At 48.2% G+C, this 17,343-nt stretch overlaps 1 protein-coding gene across 6 annotated transcripts in view; it reads left to right on the forward strand.

The window, feature by feature from the left end:
* Positions 1-17,343, forward strand: part of LOC119461188 (cytochrome P450 2J6-like) — a 51,761-nt gene that overhangs the window by 4,068 nt on the left and 30,350 nt on the right. Inside the window, exons 3-8 of one of the 6 annotated variants that reach the window (XR_007468242.1) lie at positions 5,680-5,786; positions 7,356-7,657; positions 8,415-8,527; positions 10,381-10,645; positions 11,289-11,477; positions 11,954-12,588. The exons of 2 other annotated variants lie outside the window; for them this stretch is intronic. Coding sequence is in view for 3 of the 4 variants with exons in the window: in XM_049671938.1 (XP_049527895.1) it covers positions 5,680-5,786; positions 7,356-7,657; positions 8,415-8,527; positions 10,381-10,645; positions 11,289-11,477; positions 11,954-12,050 (1,073 nt within the window). In the remaining variant the exon portion in view is untranslated. Of the gene's footprint in view, positions 1-5,679; positions 5,787-7,355; positions 7,658-8,414; positions 8,528-10,380; positions 10,646-11,288; positions 11,478-11,953; positions 12,767-17,343 lie in introns of those variants that run through there. 3 more of the 6 variants (XM_049671938.1, XM_049671939.1, XM_049671941.1) reach the window with 3 other exon arrangements.

The following is a 17,343-nucleotide window of genomic DNA, read 5'->3' on the forward strand; positions in this document are numbered from 1 at the left end:
TTGCCTCAGGAGCAACATATATATCGTGGCAACGTATCGCGGCGCCCTTTCCCAATCACTTACGAATGTCTAATGAGCATCTGGTGAACACTGATGGTGGCAGTGGTATTAGGGGCATTGCTATAGAGGCAGCGTTAGCCTTAGTGTCACCATCTTTTTTCGAGCGTGTCGCTAAACTGAGGCAATGGAATCGCTGAATTGTCGCTAAAATTTGCTCCGATGCCGCTAAAATTGTCGGCGTAACCGACCGAACGAGCACAGCGAAGGATGAAAGAGCGAACGCGGAGGAGGAAAGATGGTGATCGCGAAGACAGCGCGAGGAGGAAAGCGGAGGAGGAGCGTGTAGCGGAACCATGAGGCGGCAAGCGGAGGAGGAGGGCATGGCGAAAGCGTGAGAATTAAGGAAAGGCGTAGTGCCGCTGCAAGACGGGCTCTGCAAGCGACGACCGCTACGAGAGCGCCGTCGTCTGGTCACCGACGGCATTCGTCAAGCGCTTCCAGCTATACTATATATGGAAACAAAGCGCTGCATGAGCAGAGGTCTGTCTGCGGTGGCTGCTTTTAATCGCGCCCACGCGTCACCCACACGCTGCCTCTCGCGATCTCCCGATTAGCGAGGCAGTCGCGCCACACTTCGCTCCGTTTACAATGGGCCACACGAGACAGATTGTCCGCGCCAGCCAATATATCGCGAAATGAAAACACGTGTAGAGCTGCGCTCAAATTTCGCATTAGGCAGTGTCGGTGAATCTTTTTTCTGGCTTTTCAAGAAAGCACGCTTTCTAGCTTTTTCTAGCTTTTGAAATTGTGTTCTAGAAAGTCATTTTTGAAGCACCCTTTCGAACTTTGAAGTCGCTGACAGATCAGCGATTGTTTTGCGACATCGCTAAAAAAGTCGCTGGTCGCTAAAGAGAAACATTTGTCGCTAAACAAAAAGTCGCTAAATTTAGCGATAACATTGGTAGAATTGCAATACCGGAACTTAGCCTGGCCTGGGCGCCCTAAATATTGTAAACTACTCACTGGTCAGCATACTCGCTTGTCTCTTTCCGAGTCACGAAAGCATGTCACCATATGTCCACCAATTCAGTCTCTCGCAGAATTCTGATCCGATGAGGCGCAACATCTCGCTAGCTATAGCGCACTAACCGCGATGCTTCCCGGGAAAACTAACCCCCGTATTCAGAAATGCAACTTCGCTTCAAGTCCGTGCTTAACTTGAATTAAGTGACGAATATATTGTGAACATGCCCTGGACGTTCTTTGCGTTTGCTTCGGCGTGTTCACAATAGGCGTCACTTAATTCAAGTCAAGCACGGACTTGAAGCGAAGTTGCATTTCGGAATACGGGGGTAACTGTCCTTCACTCACGCGCGTTAGGTAACCCTATTCTTCCAAACGTTGCAGAGTAGATTCTTTTCCCGAACACGTGTGTTGAAGGAAAGAAGATGCTCTCCAACGTTTTTTTGCGCTGGCAGGACCGGATTAAGTGCTCCGTGTCGCCTGCTTCGTTGCTCTAATTGCAACATTTAGATGCAGAATGCGTGAACTTTAAGCCTTGAAAATGCTACCTCAGTTGGCAATAGGCATACCAGCACGTCAATTTAGAGTTAACTGACGCCCGTACTATCGTTTCCGCCATCTCAGTTCGTCTGAAATCGGCGTAACTTTGGCTCGCACACACTTAGATCAGAGTCCACATCACCTTTAGTGACCAAATTTGTTGCGGCGTGACATTGCACTCTCGAGTAATTGAGCGTACAAGGTGTTCTGCTTCAAAGTGTCACTGTCGCGTTTCATTCCGTACGTACAGTATACATTCCGTACTGTACAAAATTATCACTCGGAACACTTTGAAACAATGTATGCTTTATAGAAGACACCCGCGGGCATTGCGGATGCTTGGTGGATATTTCTAGTGATAGTACGAGTAGTTCGGCAAATAACACTGAAGAAGAATATGCAGTTATAAGATGAATTAGTAAATAATGTCTATGGGGTTACCAATAACTTTAGCGTTGCCGTGAGCTAGCTGAGTGTTGTTCAGCTATAGAAGAGACGCAAAAACTGATGGGGGGTGGCGACACCTCACAGACGTTTCTGCAATAGCTTCTTGTGACGTCACGAGTTTTGACAAAGCATGCGGCTGACTAGTTAAGATTTACTGATAAGCATTTCAGCTGCAATCTAAAGGAACCAATTAATGTTCAAAATAAGGAGCTTCGTGAACTTTTTTAAGGGCGAAGCACTTTGGGGCCCGGGCTGTCGGCGTCTCATGTCGTGGTCACGCGCAAAAACAGGATTAAAACAAGTGCAGAATTGATCAAAACTGGTTCAAAATAAACTAACATGATTCAGAATAATGTAAAAGATAGGAATAATCAAGCATTAAGCACATTAATTAGCAGAAACTCGTGAAAATTGTGAAAATCTTGTAATGTGATCTCATGTCATCGTGGTCACGAGCAAAAACAAGTTCTGAAAACAGGGTCAAAACAAGTGTAGAATTGATCAAAACCGGTTCAAAATAAACTAACATGATTCAGAATAATTTAAGAGATAGGAATGCTTATGAATTAATCGAATTAATTAACAAAAATTTGTTAAAATCACGTTTAACTATCATCAGCAAAGGCTTTGGCTCCATGTGCGTGTTGGTTTGGCTTCATGTGCGTGGCGGTTTCCCACCAGTTGTGCCTTAGCAGAGGTGTCAAAACGGATGATTGATTGCTAAACACCACGAGAAACGCAGGATAAAACAAAATAAACACAAGAAAAACACAAGGGAAACACCGGCGAATCACTGCTTTGCACTTCCTCCAGCTTTCACATTGAGTGGAACTGCAGTACCGCCGAGTTTACCAAGGCCACTTTGGCGTCACTCCGAGATTTTTTTCGAGCAGGAATGACCCAAATTTGCGACAATAAATTGAAATCCGTGACGGCAGGCTAATATTACAGCACTGCGGTTCAGAGCCTTTATCTTTACTTTTAATAATGATCCTGCCTTTGTGCTAGCATCTCAAGACCACCAGCAATTACCGTACACTTTTAAGATTTTATTGTGATAGCAATTATATGGACACTTCAAGCAGATTTCTGCCGTCGCCGTCGCCGTGAGGTTCCGTATAAAGTCCAAGAGCGATAAAATTGTCGCCGCGCGTTGTATGCGTGAGTGAAAGCGCGCGGGGGAAGCGCTCTATCACGGAGAGCGAACGCACGCGGCGGAAAGCAAACGCGACTTCCGTCGCGCGAGAGGCCGTGGGGGTATGGGAGGGAGGGAAGCCGGGCGACGCTGTGCTGCGGCACCAAATGCGTATCTTGCAACCGGGCGCAAGGGGAACTGGCCACTCAATCTCCCACGCGAAAGGAGGAAAGCGGGAAGGCAGCGCGGGAGGGAGGGAGGGGGGGCAGCTTCTACTCTACCAACAGCTGCGCTTGTACTTCGCCCGGCTACGGCGGTCGCCCGCACCGCCTCTTAAAAGCGATATCCACACGGCTCTGACCTTTGTATCCGCTGTGCATTCGCCGCTCAGTTTCCGTTGAACCGATAAACCGCACGAACCTTCGCTCGCTGCGGTGGCTGCTCTTGCTGTCAGCGTTTTGACGGTGGTTGTCTGCGGTCATTGAGTGTGATCTATTCATGTTTGCGTGTGCGCGCTGACACCACGTTTGTTAATTGAGTTAGTAAGCGAATGGGTCCAAGTTTATGCAGCCGATAAAACTACTATCCCTACTCCGAATAGCTCTCTACTAATTTGCTATCGCGCTTGATGCTTCGCCTTTCGGGTGAAACTGCGACATTCTTTACTTACAGGAGTAACAAAACTAGGACAAACTATCGATCGCGAACGTTGCATCACCAGGTTACAAGTTACTTAAAGGGGTTGAGACACCAAATTTTGAGGGTATAAAAGGCCGGCTGTAGGCTTCCTCTGTATCAAAGGACACTCAACATGAAGTGCTGGACACAGCAAACGTTTAACATATATTTTAATTCGCTTCCAAAGAGTGCCTAAATGCTCGTTCTCGCGATCGAGACCCATCGCTAGCGCGATTAACATCGACGTCACTGTGTTGGAAGCGTAACGCGTTTTAGTGACGTCATACCACATTAGAGTGACGTACAATGAGCGGTCACCCACAGCACGGGGCAAGCCTCGAGAGCCTTGAGTCTAGAGTGCAGTATAAGCTGCATCGGACGCAGACGCAGAGTCGGAATCGGAGCTGCCGCAGCTAGCGATGGCAACTGTCGGCGTGGGTTTGTTTGCCTGCGCTGGTACAAAACGTGTGTGCGAGAGCAGACGATGCAGCAGTGCGTTCGTCACAGCCTTGTGGGCCCACGTGACCAAGCTTCCTAGCCAGTGACGTCACTGTCCAACTCGGCGCCGAGAAACCGAAACCGAAAATGGTGCACATAAATAATGCGATATTGAATTATTTACCGAGAATATATGAACCTTGCAGCGTGTATCATGCTTTCTGGAGCAATAAGAAACGTTTGAAACAAACAGCGCGCAAGCCACACATTTGATGTCTCAACCCCTTTAAGAAACAATGAAATACCGAAGAAATTGTTAGAAACCATAAATGTTAAAGATAATAACGCGGGAAGCAAGTCTCCTCTCTCGCTTAATTGTTAACCTTTCAAATGTCCTAGATTTGCAAGGACACACTTGCAAAGTACGAACCCGCCACCGGCCAGGTCTTTGAGGCCCAGGTTGATCGGCGCACAGTAGCTCTTAGTGTTCTTTTTTCTGTTTTCCTTTTAATGTATCGATGCATATTTATAGGGCTCTTTTCTGTTGATACTGTGTATGCGTTTTTCACATATGTATGCATGCTTGCAGTTTTACGTGTTCTTCATTGTGTATATTTATTTTACATGCAGTAGATTAACGTTTCACTTCTACTGTCACAGTTTGCTTGCACCTGTCGTCCCAGCTGGGAGGGCCCCGGCAGGCATAGCTGCCATTTGTCCTAATCCCCTTCCCCAGTCGCCCTTTCTTAAGGGTGAAGATGAACACTTGAATACAGTCTTCGATTCAGTTTACCCTTCATTTACCGCTAGTAATGCAATGGTTTCCTGTGATATAAATGAAAACCGAGTCTCGGAAAAGTACCTGGCCAGGTTAACCTCATTTAGTGTTGCCCTTTCTGGCCTCATCTGGCCTTCCTGGCCAGATGGTGAGTTATTAGGTCTGGACAAGAAAGACCAATAGAGAGAGAGACATATTTAATTAGAGTTTAAGGAAGACTTATAAGCGGAGAGGTCGGGTGGAGAGGCGTTCCTCTTTGCTGCTACTCCGCGCCTATATTAAAACTTGCCCACCCCCAAGTTTCAAGTTGGCCCACGTTGGAGAGGAGACAGAGAAAAGCAATGAAGGATAGGGAAACGATGTCGAAAGAATACAAATGAACTAAACATCCGCAATCAATCAATCAATCAATCAATCAATCAATCAATCAATCAATCAATCAATAAAATATTAGTTTTAGAAAAGATGTGGTTGATGTGACAAAAGTAAGACCTGACACCATGCAACATTCACAATATCAAATCGCATGAGAGTACAGTGCAACGTGCACCAGCATCGTGTAATTGTGCTCGGATTGTATTTCCTGCTGGGATCACGCAACGGCGAAGCAATGCAGCACACGCCTTCCTTCCTCATGCAGGCATGATTCTGGCCAACGGGCCACGGTGGAGGGAACAGCGCCGGTTCACGATGAGGACATTCAGGACACTGATCAGTACAACGCAGGCTCTCGAGACGCATATACACGTGAGCTATATCAACGATATATACGGTGACTGCTTTTCCTCCATCCATTTTTTTGTTCGCTTTATGTTGTTGCTGCTAAAAAATTCTGCAGAAAACATCGATGAAAATCTTCAACGTAAGTGAAATGCCGATCGCTTCTAGAGAGCTACTCACTTTTTTAAAGGAATGATGCGCTTGAAAGTTTAAATATTTGTTGCAGTGAGGATACTTAGGTAGGCGTTTGTTGTTTCATCGCGTGATTCTGTAGTGGTAGTATAGCTCTTCTCCTGCCGCAGAGCCTTCTCCCGCAGCCGCGACCGCGGGAGAGGGCGGCCGGAGAAGAGGAGGAAAACTACAGGGTGCGTGAGCCAATCACAGGGGCCAATGTGCTGATTGTGTCAATCCGCGACGTACCAATCCGTGCCTGTGCCGTTTTCTCTGAGAAGAACGACTTATGATGCGAAAGCGTCAAATGGCCCATTGAGCGAAAAAGCCGGCGTCTGTCATCTGTAGCGGTGAGACGGCAGGTAAATCCCCATTGGCTGCGACGCCACGTCACGAGCGCGCGTCGGCGGAGCAGAGTGGGCGAAAGGGGGCACCTGCTGTAGCGAAAGCGCGCTAGGTGTTGCATGAGGGGAGAGGGCATCGACGCGGCGGTACGTCATCCTGGCTCTCGCTTTCGGTGCCTGTGTTATCCGCGAGTTCCTTGTCAGCGCACACTCTCGCCTCCGTTCTAAGTGCGCCTCGGTAAGGTCAAATCAAAACGCGCATAAGATCAAACACTCATAAGAAGTGATAGATGTCCTCGGTTTTTTATGCGAAAGCGTCAAATGACCTACTGAGCGAAAAATCCGGCGGTGTCTGTAGCAGAGAAACTTCCCATTGGCTACGACGCCACGTGACGAGCGCGTTCCCATTCGCTGCGACGCCACGTCTCACGCGCTTGGGACGCTGGCCGCCCTGGCTCGCTCTTGCTGGCTCGGGCCTCGACGGAGTAGAGTGGCTGAAAGAGAACAGCTGCTGCCATGGTATTGCGTGAAGGGAGAGGCAATCTCTCTCTTCATGTCGCTTAACCGTTGTGAGCCATCAGCGACTACGACACATGATGCATTAAGTTTACATAACCGCCGAAAGTAGCTACATGCTCATTTTGGAAGCAAAATTTATCCCAACTGAAGCGGAACTTGCACGAATGCGGGTAAAATTTCAAATGTACCGCGTCGCCACTAACGCAGAAAGGACACGCTGATATAACAACCATACCAGAAAAGCTAGACAGGGAGAGATAATACATTTAATTATAATGCAGCCCCTGGTCCGATGATTTCGCTTTGAGATTGTCATTGCCTACCTCCCATCACGTTAAGGACGTTCTGAACTAGGGCCTGGGAGATAATTAACAGAGGTATGTGCTCGGTCCAGTCAATCCGACAGGTGGGATGCAGTGCAGGATGAATTGTGTGAAGTGTGCTCGTGCGGGACTCTTGAGCTGTGAAGGCAGTCATACTACAGGAAAGCAAGCCAATCAGGTATTTACGTAACCGTCACGGACGTAACCACTGTCACGGATGTAACCACCGCCGCGTGCAGGACGAACTGTCGAACTTGGTTCGTGAGTTGGCGTCCCGCAAGGGCGAACCCGTGGCCATCATGTCGCTGTTGACGTCCAGCACGTCCAACGTCATCACGGCGTTGATGTACGGCCGGAGGTACGAGTATGGCAGCCCCGAGCGCGTCGAGCTGGACGAGCTCGCCGAAGGGATCCCATCGCTGGCGGCCCAGATGTCGGCTATCAACTTCTTCCCGTGGCTGCGCAGAGTGCTCTCCATGCTTCGCATAGGACCCTGCGGGAGGCTCAGGAGCGCCATGCTGCAGAGGGATCGCTTCTCAGAGTGAGTGGGTTGGCAGAGCTTGAGAGCGGAAGTATGCGAGTCTACCAGACATTGTACTTGCGACTGCACGTTGTGCGTATAGTCTTTGTATTGGTTCGTGACTGGTTCTTGCATGAAGACCTTTGTGTGTCATATGTGCCTCTGAGATGTATAATCATGCAAAACGTTATCTGGGATAGCAAGTTATACTTAGTGTTTGCATTTGTTAGTGATACGTCTTGTCTGAAGTCTCTTGCGTGTCCCAGGTGCCTCCGATATATGCAGTCACGCAAAATTGTACTTTCAATAGCAACTTAATGTTTGCATTGGTTTATGTCATCTGGTTTGAAGCCACTTGTGTGTCACACGTCTTAACACGAACAAAAATAAGGGAGAAAACAAAAGGCGGGAAAAGACGCAAATGTTGTCACACAGATGCACGCTAGAGGACGCCACAATATACAGCGGCGGCAAACTTGCTCTGAGTTAACTCAGAACCTTCGCCTAGGCGTATAATGTCTGCACCTGCAAGGTCGTTAACAAGCGCATGAATTAAGCGCTACTTGACCGACAAGAGAATTTACATGTATATCAAGGTCGCCATGTGCATGACGTAGCTGAACTTGCTATCACGAATCCTTTTAGTTTAAATTTTATGCGATGAACCTTTAGTTCCTGTCTGCTAAAATTTTAAGCTGATAGGGTCGAACTTCAGACATTGTGATGCAGTAAATTGCTATTTAGGGATCCTCCTTGTGTTTGTTTTCCCTCTTTACAGGACCCTAATAGGCCTTCACGAGAAAACTTATCAGGATGGCCTGGTTCGTGACTACATTGATGGTTTTCTCGGTGAGATGCGACGACCAGAGCAAGAAAAGAAGACTTTCACGCGTGAGTATGTCGAGTCGCTACAATTCAATGAACGTGCCAATAAATGCCCCATCTTTTTCCTGTCCAGCCGCTTCACCTTCCCGTTTCTTTCGTCTCTACATCGTCTGCAGCGCATATTTTCAATGACGAACGTGAACCCGTCGAACTTTCAGCCTTGTTCGAGGCCCCCTTTACACCATGCATGTGTTTCAGCAACGTGGAGTAAAGATTCAACACAGGAAGGTTATCATCTACCTGAATGTCGCATGAATCTACGAAGGAATCTGATAGGCGTTTCTTTCTTTTTCTATTTCAATTTGATGATTTCTGCAGAGCTCATTCGGTTTATTAGTGTTTCAGCAGTTCGAGAGAAGCCGGTGATGCTAGGTTCGATTACCGGAGGAGGGCGAAATTTTCTTCAACTGGGAAGCTCTCTTTTTTCCACAAAAGCTGTTTCCGGGTGTCTTCGTTGCTTCACGCTGCATTCTGACCAACTTCGCGTTTAGGAACCTTTCTATACGTTCCGGTTTCATGGATAAATGTTGTGAATCTTTCTCCAAACATTGTCCACATACAGTTCTCGAAAAATGCATGTCAAGTCGACTCTTTGGTTCCTCGAGATTGCAATGTAGTCCTACCTACCCCCCCCCCCCCCCCCAAAAAAAAAAAAAAAAAAAAAAAAAAGCACACTTGACCAGATTCGAACACACCCGCATAGACCCTAATGAGACCCGAATAGAAGATGGCAAGATCCGTGACAACACGGTAAGCTGGTGCGGGAACTTCAGGGTGGTGTCGCCGCCCTTTCGCTTTTGCGTAGCTGGCCTAAAGAAAAAAAAAATCCCCAGGGTTTTCACACGCAAAAACCAGGATATGATTATGAGGCATGCCGTAGTGGGTGGAGCTGGGGGCAGGGCTCCGGCTTAATTTTGACCATGCGGGAATTTTTTAACCTGCACCTAAATGTAAATACACGAGCCTTTCTGCCTTTCTCCCCCATTGAAATGCGGCCGCCTCGGCCTGGAATCGAGCCAGTGGCCTCGTGCTTAGTATAGCGCAACACCATAGCCGCTAAACCATATCCGCATCGCTGGCCTATATACGAAAGCCTCCTCTCGCGATAAGAGTGGCCGTTTCTCTATTGAAAAAGCGTAATTTATTAACAGCTCAAGCTAATACTCATCGTTAGTGTCACTTTTATTGCGATAGCAGTTATATGGACACTCCAGATGAATTTCTGCCGTCGTCGTCGCCGTGATGTTGCGTATAAAGTCTAACGGCGATAACATCGTCGCCGCGCGTCGTATGCTGTATGTGTGAGTGCAAACGTGCGAGGGTGAGCCTGCGATGGCGGCTCAATCTCGCGCGCGCGAGGGAGGAAAGCGGGGAGGAAGCGCGACGCCTTCCTTCGCACGCAAGGCACCGGGGGAGGGGAGGGAGGGAAAGCGGCGTTCTACTCCGGAAGCGGCTGCGTATGGCGCGGCCGCGCGGGCCCTATTCTGAAGGTGACCTGCGATGGGGACAAAATGCGCCGAGTGCTGATAGGCTCGTGTGCGCTGTGTTCTCGCCGCTTAGTTCGCGTTGGAGCGAGAGGCAGCACGAAGGTCAGTTCGCTCGCTACTGCCGTCACTCCAGCGTTTTGACAGCGGGTGTGCTCTGTTATCGAATGTACATGTTTGCTTGTGCGCGCGTGACACCATTCTTGTTAATTTAGTTGGTGTAGTGAATGTTTACAACTTTACACGGCTGATAAAACTGTTATCTTTACTTCGTATAGTTCACTACTAATTTGCTATCGCAATCGATGCTTCGCCTATCGGGTGAAACTGCGACTTTTTTAAACGCCCTCTGTCGTCTGTCACGCTTCGTTGCAGGAGACGTGCTCAGGAGCAACGCGTCGTCCTTCTTCGGAGCCGGGAGCGAGACCGTGCGCTCCGCCATAGAATGGTTGCTGGTGATGTGTGCCGCCAAGCCTGAGATGCAGAAGCGCATAAGGGCCGAGATCGACGTCGTGCTCGGTCAAAGCGGCCAAGGTTCTCGCGTCCTGTGGGAAGACCGCGGCAGGATGCCGTACACGCAGGCCTTCATCTGGGAGATGATGCGCTGCGAGCCAATCAACCCTTTCGGCCTCATGCGAAGGTGAGCTCGCAAAACGAGGACGTCCCTGCTCTATGCCGTTCTTATAGCAGGCTATAGAGGCATGCTTTTCTAGCACACCTCTCTTCCTTTCTCTCATTTGAACTTCCTTCTCATCTTTGTCGACTTGCGGAATGCCGACACATGCGTTCACTCGTTTAGTTCTAGTTCTCTCTCTGCGTATTGGGCTCGAGGTACCGCGCGTATAGGATAACGTAGATATAACATTGCAGTTATCAAGCCTATAGACCTGTCAACCTACCGAGCGCTGTCAACACAGGCGTTTTGTGATTTGAAGCACAAGTATATGAACAGTTCTTTTTTGTTTTACTTCAATATGATCAGCTGGTATCCAGCCACTTACATTGTGTACACCATGTGTATGGTCTTATGTGGTGCCTTTTTACATTGATCTGTGCAATATACTTGCGTTAGATAACCAGGAGCATCTGTATGGAACGCGCCTGTATGATCACTTTGCCTGATTTTGCCACGTAGCAACGGCTGCACTATGGAAAGTAAATCAGTGTCATCTCGATGTGTCAGCACGGTGGAGAGTCTGAGTAATGCTAAACCGACATAAACATCTTTTTTTCTTGTTGTTGTACTATAGCCTGATGTGATCTGTCCCGCTCTGTTGCCACAGTGCCAACGAGGACACGAAAATAAGCGGCTACTGCCATTCCGCGAGGCAGCGTCGTGGTGCCTTCGCTTATGTCCATTTTCTACGACGCCTCCTTCTGGGAGGACCCGGAAGTTTTCCGACCCGAGCGCTTCTTGGTCGACGGAGGGACCCGAGCCAGCAAACCGGAGAGGCTGATCGCCTTCTCATACGGTAACAGCGTGGTGACGTCTTCTTTCGTATCTTAGTTTACTGCCGCAGGATATGTATATACGACAGGGCAAAGGAGACAGAGGTTGTGATCAACAGCGGGCGAATTCGTTACTTTATTTCAATGGCGGCAAAGGAGGGAGGGAAAGGTAATGCCTGCTGACCAACTGTCTGCTATTACGACTCTACGGCAGTCAGCAGAGTGAGACGGGGAAAAGGGAGCACTAAAAGAAAGAGTGCGAGTATAGATTCGACGAGGGTGCGTGTCTTCGTGGCACAAGTTTCAGTGTCATTGTGTGCGGCAGTGTCTTCGTGGCACACTGCCGCACATCTTTCGGCTAGTGTGTCTGTGGGAAACTCAAGCTCTATTACCTGGCGCGTCGTATAATATGATGCAAAACTAGAATGTAACAGCATATCTTTTGCCCTTGAAACTGGAAAGACCAAACATTCCTACTGAAATTGTCGTCTGCTTACAGGCAAGCGTTCGTGTCCCGGGGAGTTGATCGCCAACATGGAGACGTTCATCTTTCTTACATCTATCCTGCAGCACTTCATCGTCGAGGCGCCTTCTAGTGGTCCGGCACTTGCTTTCGACGAGGAGTTGAGCTTATCGCTTAGGCCCCGATCGCAGGAATTGGTTTTCCGCGCGCGCGAAGTGTGCGCTTGAAAACACATTAAGAGCACTTAAATCATAGCCGTTCCGAAACTACGTTTCAAACTCCTGCGCATCCTCGGCTACCTCTATGCGGGGGTTTAATAGGCACACGCCGCAGGTGATCGAGAAGATGTAGATCGTCGTCTCCCACGTGGCTTCCGAGAGCGCAGACGTGTCCTATTCCCGAGGCCATGTCACTTATCGCTCACTAAAACGTAATTGAAAGGCCTAATATGATTCGAAAGTTGGCTTGAAATAACCAATATGTCAGAAGATTTGCGCACACGATTCACAAGCCATTACAAATGGACATTGCCTATTGCTTCTGATGAGAGTCCGGTATGTGCATTTTTGTCTCTGAGAGTATAGGTACAGCCTTTTTACAGTGCATTGTTGTATTGGCCAAGGATTCACGGAAATTCTGTGAAGACTGTTCGTATTCATCTCGACATGCACGTAGTCACCACCACATTATCCGCACATTCACCATATGGAGAAGAAAGAATTATGCCTATCGAACCTACATATTGGAGTCTGAGAAGCGAAGCTTTCTTGAAATGGTTAAATAAATGTCATGCAACTGATTACATTCTGCATAGCGATTACCTGCACGGCTGACTGCCATAGCGATTACCTGCCTGACAGTGAAGACTGCAAGACTCGGAAATCCCCACAACGTGACCTTCGTGACCGCGCGTCATATGCTGTTTCCAGGATTGGCCCCCTTTGCTATGACACTGTATCCAGGGTGAACGCACCGACTAGAGCGGGCCGATCCTGGAGATAGTGCAGCAGTAAACTGCACTTTACTAGGCGAAAGGTTAATGCTCCAAACCGTAAACCCTAGGAAAGTAGTATAGGCTGCTTTAATAAAAGCATTGGGCTTTTCATTACGTAGATTTGTTGCAATGATGATATATTTAGGTATCATTTGTTCTATCACTGAGTGATTTCATAGAAAACAAGGCCAGCAGCCAGGACACCTGTCGGGGCAGACGGTAGCGCTGTCCTGCGTGTGAGCGGTTCGGCAGGACAGGAGCACCGAGCCACGGCCAGGAAAGTTCTGGAGGGTTCGAAAAAGAACGCTTTGCTTCAAAGAAACTTTAATTCCATAGCACCCCTGTGGGAACTACCGCCGTGATCCGCGACATTGAGGAAGGCGGTCGACGATCGCGCGCGGGCCGCGCCTACACGCTGCTTGTCATATCTAAGGACCTGCAGGCTATAGTAAAGCCCCTCCATACGCGTTTTCGCCGACCAGCTTAAGTACCGCCTACCTACCCTCCTTCTCCACGCTCCTCCCTCGCTCACCCCCTCAGTTTCCGCGTCAAGCGGAACTTACGTGGTCCCAGCTTCCAGTTTTTAATGGAAGTGACGTCACTGCCGCGTAGAGGTACAGTGTACTAGAACACTGTAGTAGAGCTGCGAGCGTGCAACAAGCGAAAATTCGCTTGTTGCACAATCATTATTACAACCTTCTGGGAACGCTTGCTTGTGCAAATTATTGAAAAAGCCAGAGTTAAAGCACACGCTAAAGATTGCCTACACATCGCGCCGTCGTCCTTCACACTTTGTAATTCGCACTACTACGTCAGCATGCAGCTCGTAGCGGGCTGCACGCTGAACACCGAGATATCACCCGAGTTATGCCCTTGGAAGTTCGCGCAGCGTTTGTAATATGGGCGATGTGTAGGCAATCTTTAGCGTGTGCTTTAACTCTGGCTTTTTCAATAATTTGTACAAGCAAGCGTTCCCAGAAGGTTGCAATAATGATTGTTTATTTTCTTTGTTACGAAGCGCGCCGAATTTAGCTCGCAGTCCTGGAAGTGCCGCCAGTAAGGACAAGCTTGTGCTGAAAATGAGGCGAACATTATGGATAATAAGCGTAAAGTTAAATGTGCATGAGTAAATTACAGCCTTCGGGAAAATTTGGCAGTTTTGCCCGAAGCGCGAGGCAATGTGACCGCGTTAGCAAGGGGCCTAAACTCGCTCAGCATGGCGTTTGAGCTTTCCGGACGGTGTTCAAGCGATAACCGGCTGCGAATATGCGCGAATGCGACGTACGAAAGTGCGCCAAAATTTCTGGCACCCTTAAAAGCTCCACCACACCGTGTAGGGCCTGCAATGGCAACGAACAGGTGGCACTGCACTGGCCCGTAAAGAGCTGCGCCAGTGAAAGAAATCACTTTCAGATTGTGAGCACTGAACTTGTATTGCACTTTAATCATGGAGAAGACCAACATAAAAATTTGGAGGACGCTTAAGCTTCGCCTTTAAGAGTGGAATGCGATAGCATTCAAAGATCCCTGGCTGCTTATCAGGCTTCCAGGCAAGTGCAGCTTTTTTTGCCAACTTCGCCTCCGCACGCGACTGACGAGCAGGCGAGCGCCATTTAGGATGGTGTCCTTGCAAGGAAGAAACCGCGCCGCGCCGCTGTATGGATTGAAGATATGCTGGAAAAGTTGTTTGTGTTTGAGTTTTGATGTAAGAGAATTATGTTTTCTCGTATATTCAAATTACAATCCGATGCTGTCACGTCTGTAAGTTGTGGTTAAGTCATACTTTACGATTTTTTCTGACGGATTTTACTTTGAGACATTCAATTTTGTTCACTAAAGCCTTGCGCCACGTTGAGGGCCTAGCTGTGAGGTCGGGTTGGTTTGAGATGATCATTTCCGCCAACGACACTGGCGCACCCTTGCCCACGCTGACGACGGATTTGAACGCGATATTGTTAAGGGCCCCGTGTCGCGGAAAATCAGGCGTCGGCGTCGGTGTAGGCGTGGTGTTGGCGTCCGTGGCGGAGAAAATCAGCCCGAAACCACCCCGACCGCGCAGGCCCTCCGCGTGGTGCAGGGTGTTAGTGAACAAAAATTGAATTTCTCATATTGAAATCTGTAAAAAAAATGGTAAAGTACGACTTAACCACAACCTACAGACATGGTGCCGTCAGACTGTTATTTGAATGTACGAGAAAACATAATTAAAAAAAAACTCACACAGAAACCCCTTTTGCCAGCATTTCTACCATACCAACAGCTTCGCACTCAGGTAGGCTACTTGCGAAAATCTTATCCAGATGGCGCTCGCATACTCGGCAGGTCAAATTGGGACTTAGCCTGCCTAATGCGTTTTGGACACGCGCGCGCGTCGGGACAATAGCAACCAATTAATAAAATAATAAAAAAAAGTCCTAGGGCCTACACATTTTAATATAAAACGACTTATATTGCCCCTGGAAAAACGTCTTCCCAGCAATGCATTTCTGTTTAAAAGTGAAGCCGATTTTAAGGAGATCGGTGTAATCTTGTTCTTTGTAAGCTGGCTTTCCCACGTGGCTTTCCCACGTTATGTGTTGCAATGAAGCCTACTAAAAATGCGATGCGAAGGGGTCCCGGTAACGCTATCACGTGCCACTCTAGCTTAAGCGTCCTCCAATTTTTCTGCGACATGGGGGCCCTTAACGCTATCGCGTTAAAAGGCACACGCTGTGAATGAAATGTTTTACGACTTCCGCGTGAGCACAGAAATTGTAAGGAATCCTGATGAACAAGGGCGTCCTCAGAACTTCTTGCAGGGGGGGGGGGGGGCACATCCGTTGGCTAGGGGGAGGGGGGGGAGTTAGGTTAGCACGAAAAAGGCACTATTTGCGGTCTAAACTACGCACTTGAAACAAAAATTAGATGCAGCACATTAGTGCCGGGCTTGGAGAAGGTACATTGAATTTCAATAACGAACAACGAATTAAACTTAAGCAAAATGCGAAAAGTTACTATTCGTGAAAAGAGTGATCAGTCTCGCTGCGTGCGGCTTCTCGACTCATGCGAACTCGTCACCAGCACACAGCACAATATGTTCACCAACATGTATAAGTGCAGTCAGTCAGAATAGCAGCTGCAGACGCCTCGGGTTTTTCTGGGCAAATTGCGTGATGACACGGTTGATAAAGTCATTCTTGTGCTTCATTACACGTTCTCGGTGCACACTCATCATACAAAGGCCGTCCAGCCTGTCATTTGTCATTGTTGGGCGTCGCCAGGTTTTCACTCTCCTCATGGTACTGTAGGAGCGTTCGACAGTGCAGGTGGTAACTGGCAAGGCCGAAGCAACCTCAATGGCTGTTGCGACAGCGGGGAAGAATGTCTTGGCCTGAAGCAGCAGTTCGGAGTACGTTATTTCTGAAGAATCCCCGGTTTTGTTGCGCCACATCTCGTACCAAGAGATGCGCTCTTCCTTGAAGTTTTCAATGCAGTAAAATTCTTTGGAGTTCTTCAGCGAGCGCAGAAAACTCAACGCGGCCTAAATACTTCATTTTTGCTGGATGCAGCTGGAGAAGTTTGAAGCTCTTCGCATTGCTTTCAAACAAGCGGCGAGCCAAAGAAATATGTCTGTGTCTCTAATTATTTTCCTGCTGACTTCGGTCACTGGGTAGTCCATGTGGTCTAATGGTATTTGGGCTGCTTTGCTGAGGCAACACGGTTCGACACCAACTGGTGGACCAACTTAGGTCACTGCATGGTACGCACTGCTCTTCGACGGTTTTGCCATTTTAGTGATTTTACCTTCCGAGTTATTAAAACATTTTTGCACACGAGTGTGAACGCAATATCTGCGGTACGCCATTACGTGAGCGCTGGGTGAAAAGAGACCGCGTAGTATCTGCGTGTCCAATATATATATATATATATATATATATATATATATATATATATATATATATATATTGACACGTGTACACGTTTATCTTTCACCGGTGACCGCTTTTCACCGCTTAACAACTGTTAAATGTTATCGCTAGGCGCAGGACGCGCCTGCATGTATCGGAAGTTTCTCGAACGTTATCGATGCTTCTATCCGTTGTCTGTTGTCACCGACGCTCATGTAATCTGATTGTATGAGCGACGAGAATTGTCTAGTACTTTCTGGAAGACATACGGGCACCAGGGATTAATCTAGAACCTTCGATGACTCATGTATAAAAGCCGACGCGTTTCGCCGCTGATCAGATTTTCGACGATCGCCGACTGTGTTCGCCGCTATCGTTGTGCTACGAGTGCAACTTGCTTTTGTGGGCACAGGTTCGCCCAATAAAGAATCAGTTTCGTTATACACAGTTTTGCGACTGTATTCTTCACCGTCCCTACTACGTGACAATATATATCACCAGGTGCGGTGAGCGCGAGCCAGCATTCAGGCAAAATTAGAAGTTTT

This window comes from Dermacentor silvarum, chromosome 8, assembly GCF_013339745.2.
Source record: "Dermacentor silvarum isolate Dsil-2018 chromosome 8, BIME_Dsil_1.4, whole genome shotgun sequence".
Taxonomy (NCBI): domain Eukaryota; kingdom Metazoa; phylum Arthropoda; class Arachnida; order Ixodida; family Ixodidae; genus Dermacentor; species Dermacentor silvarum.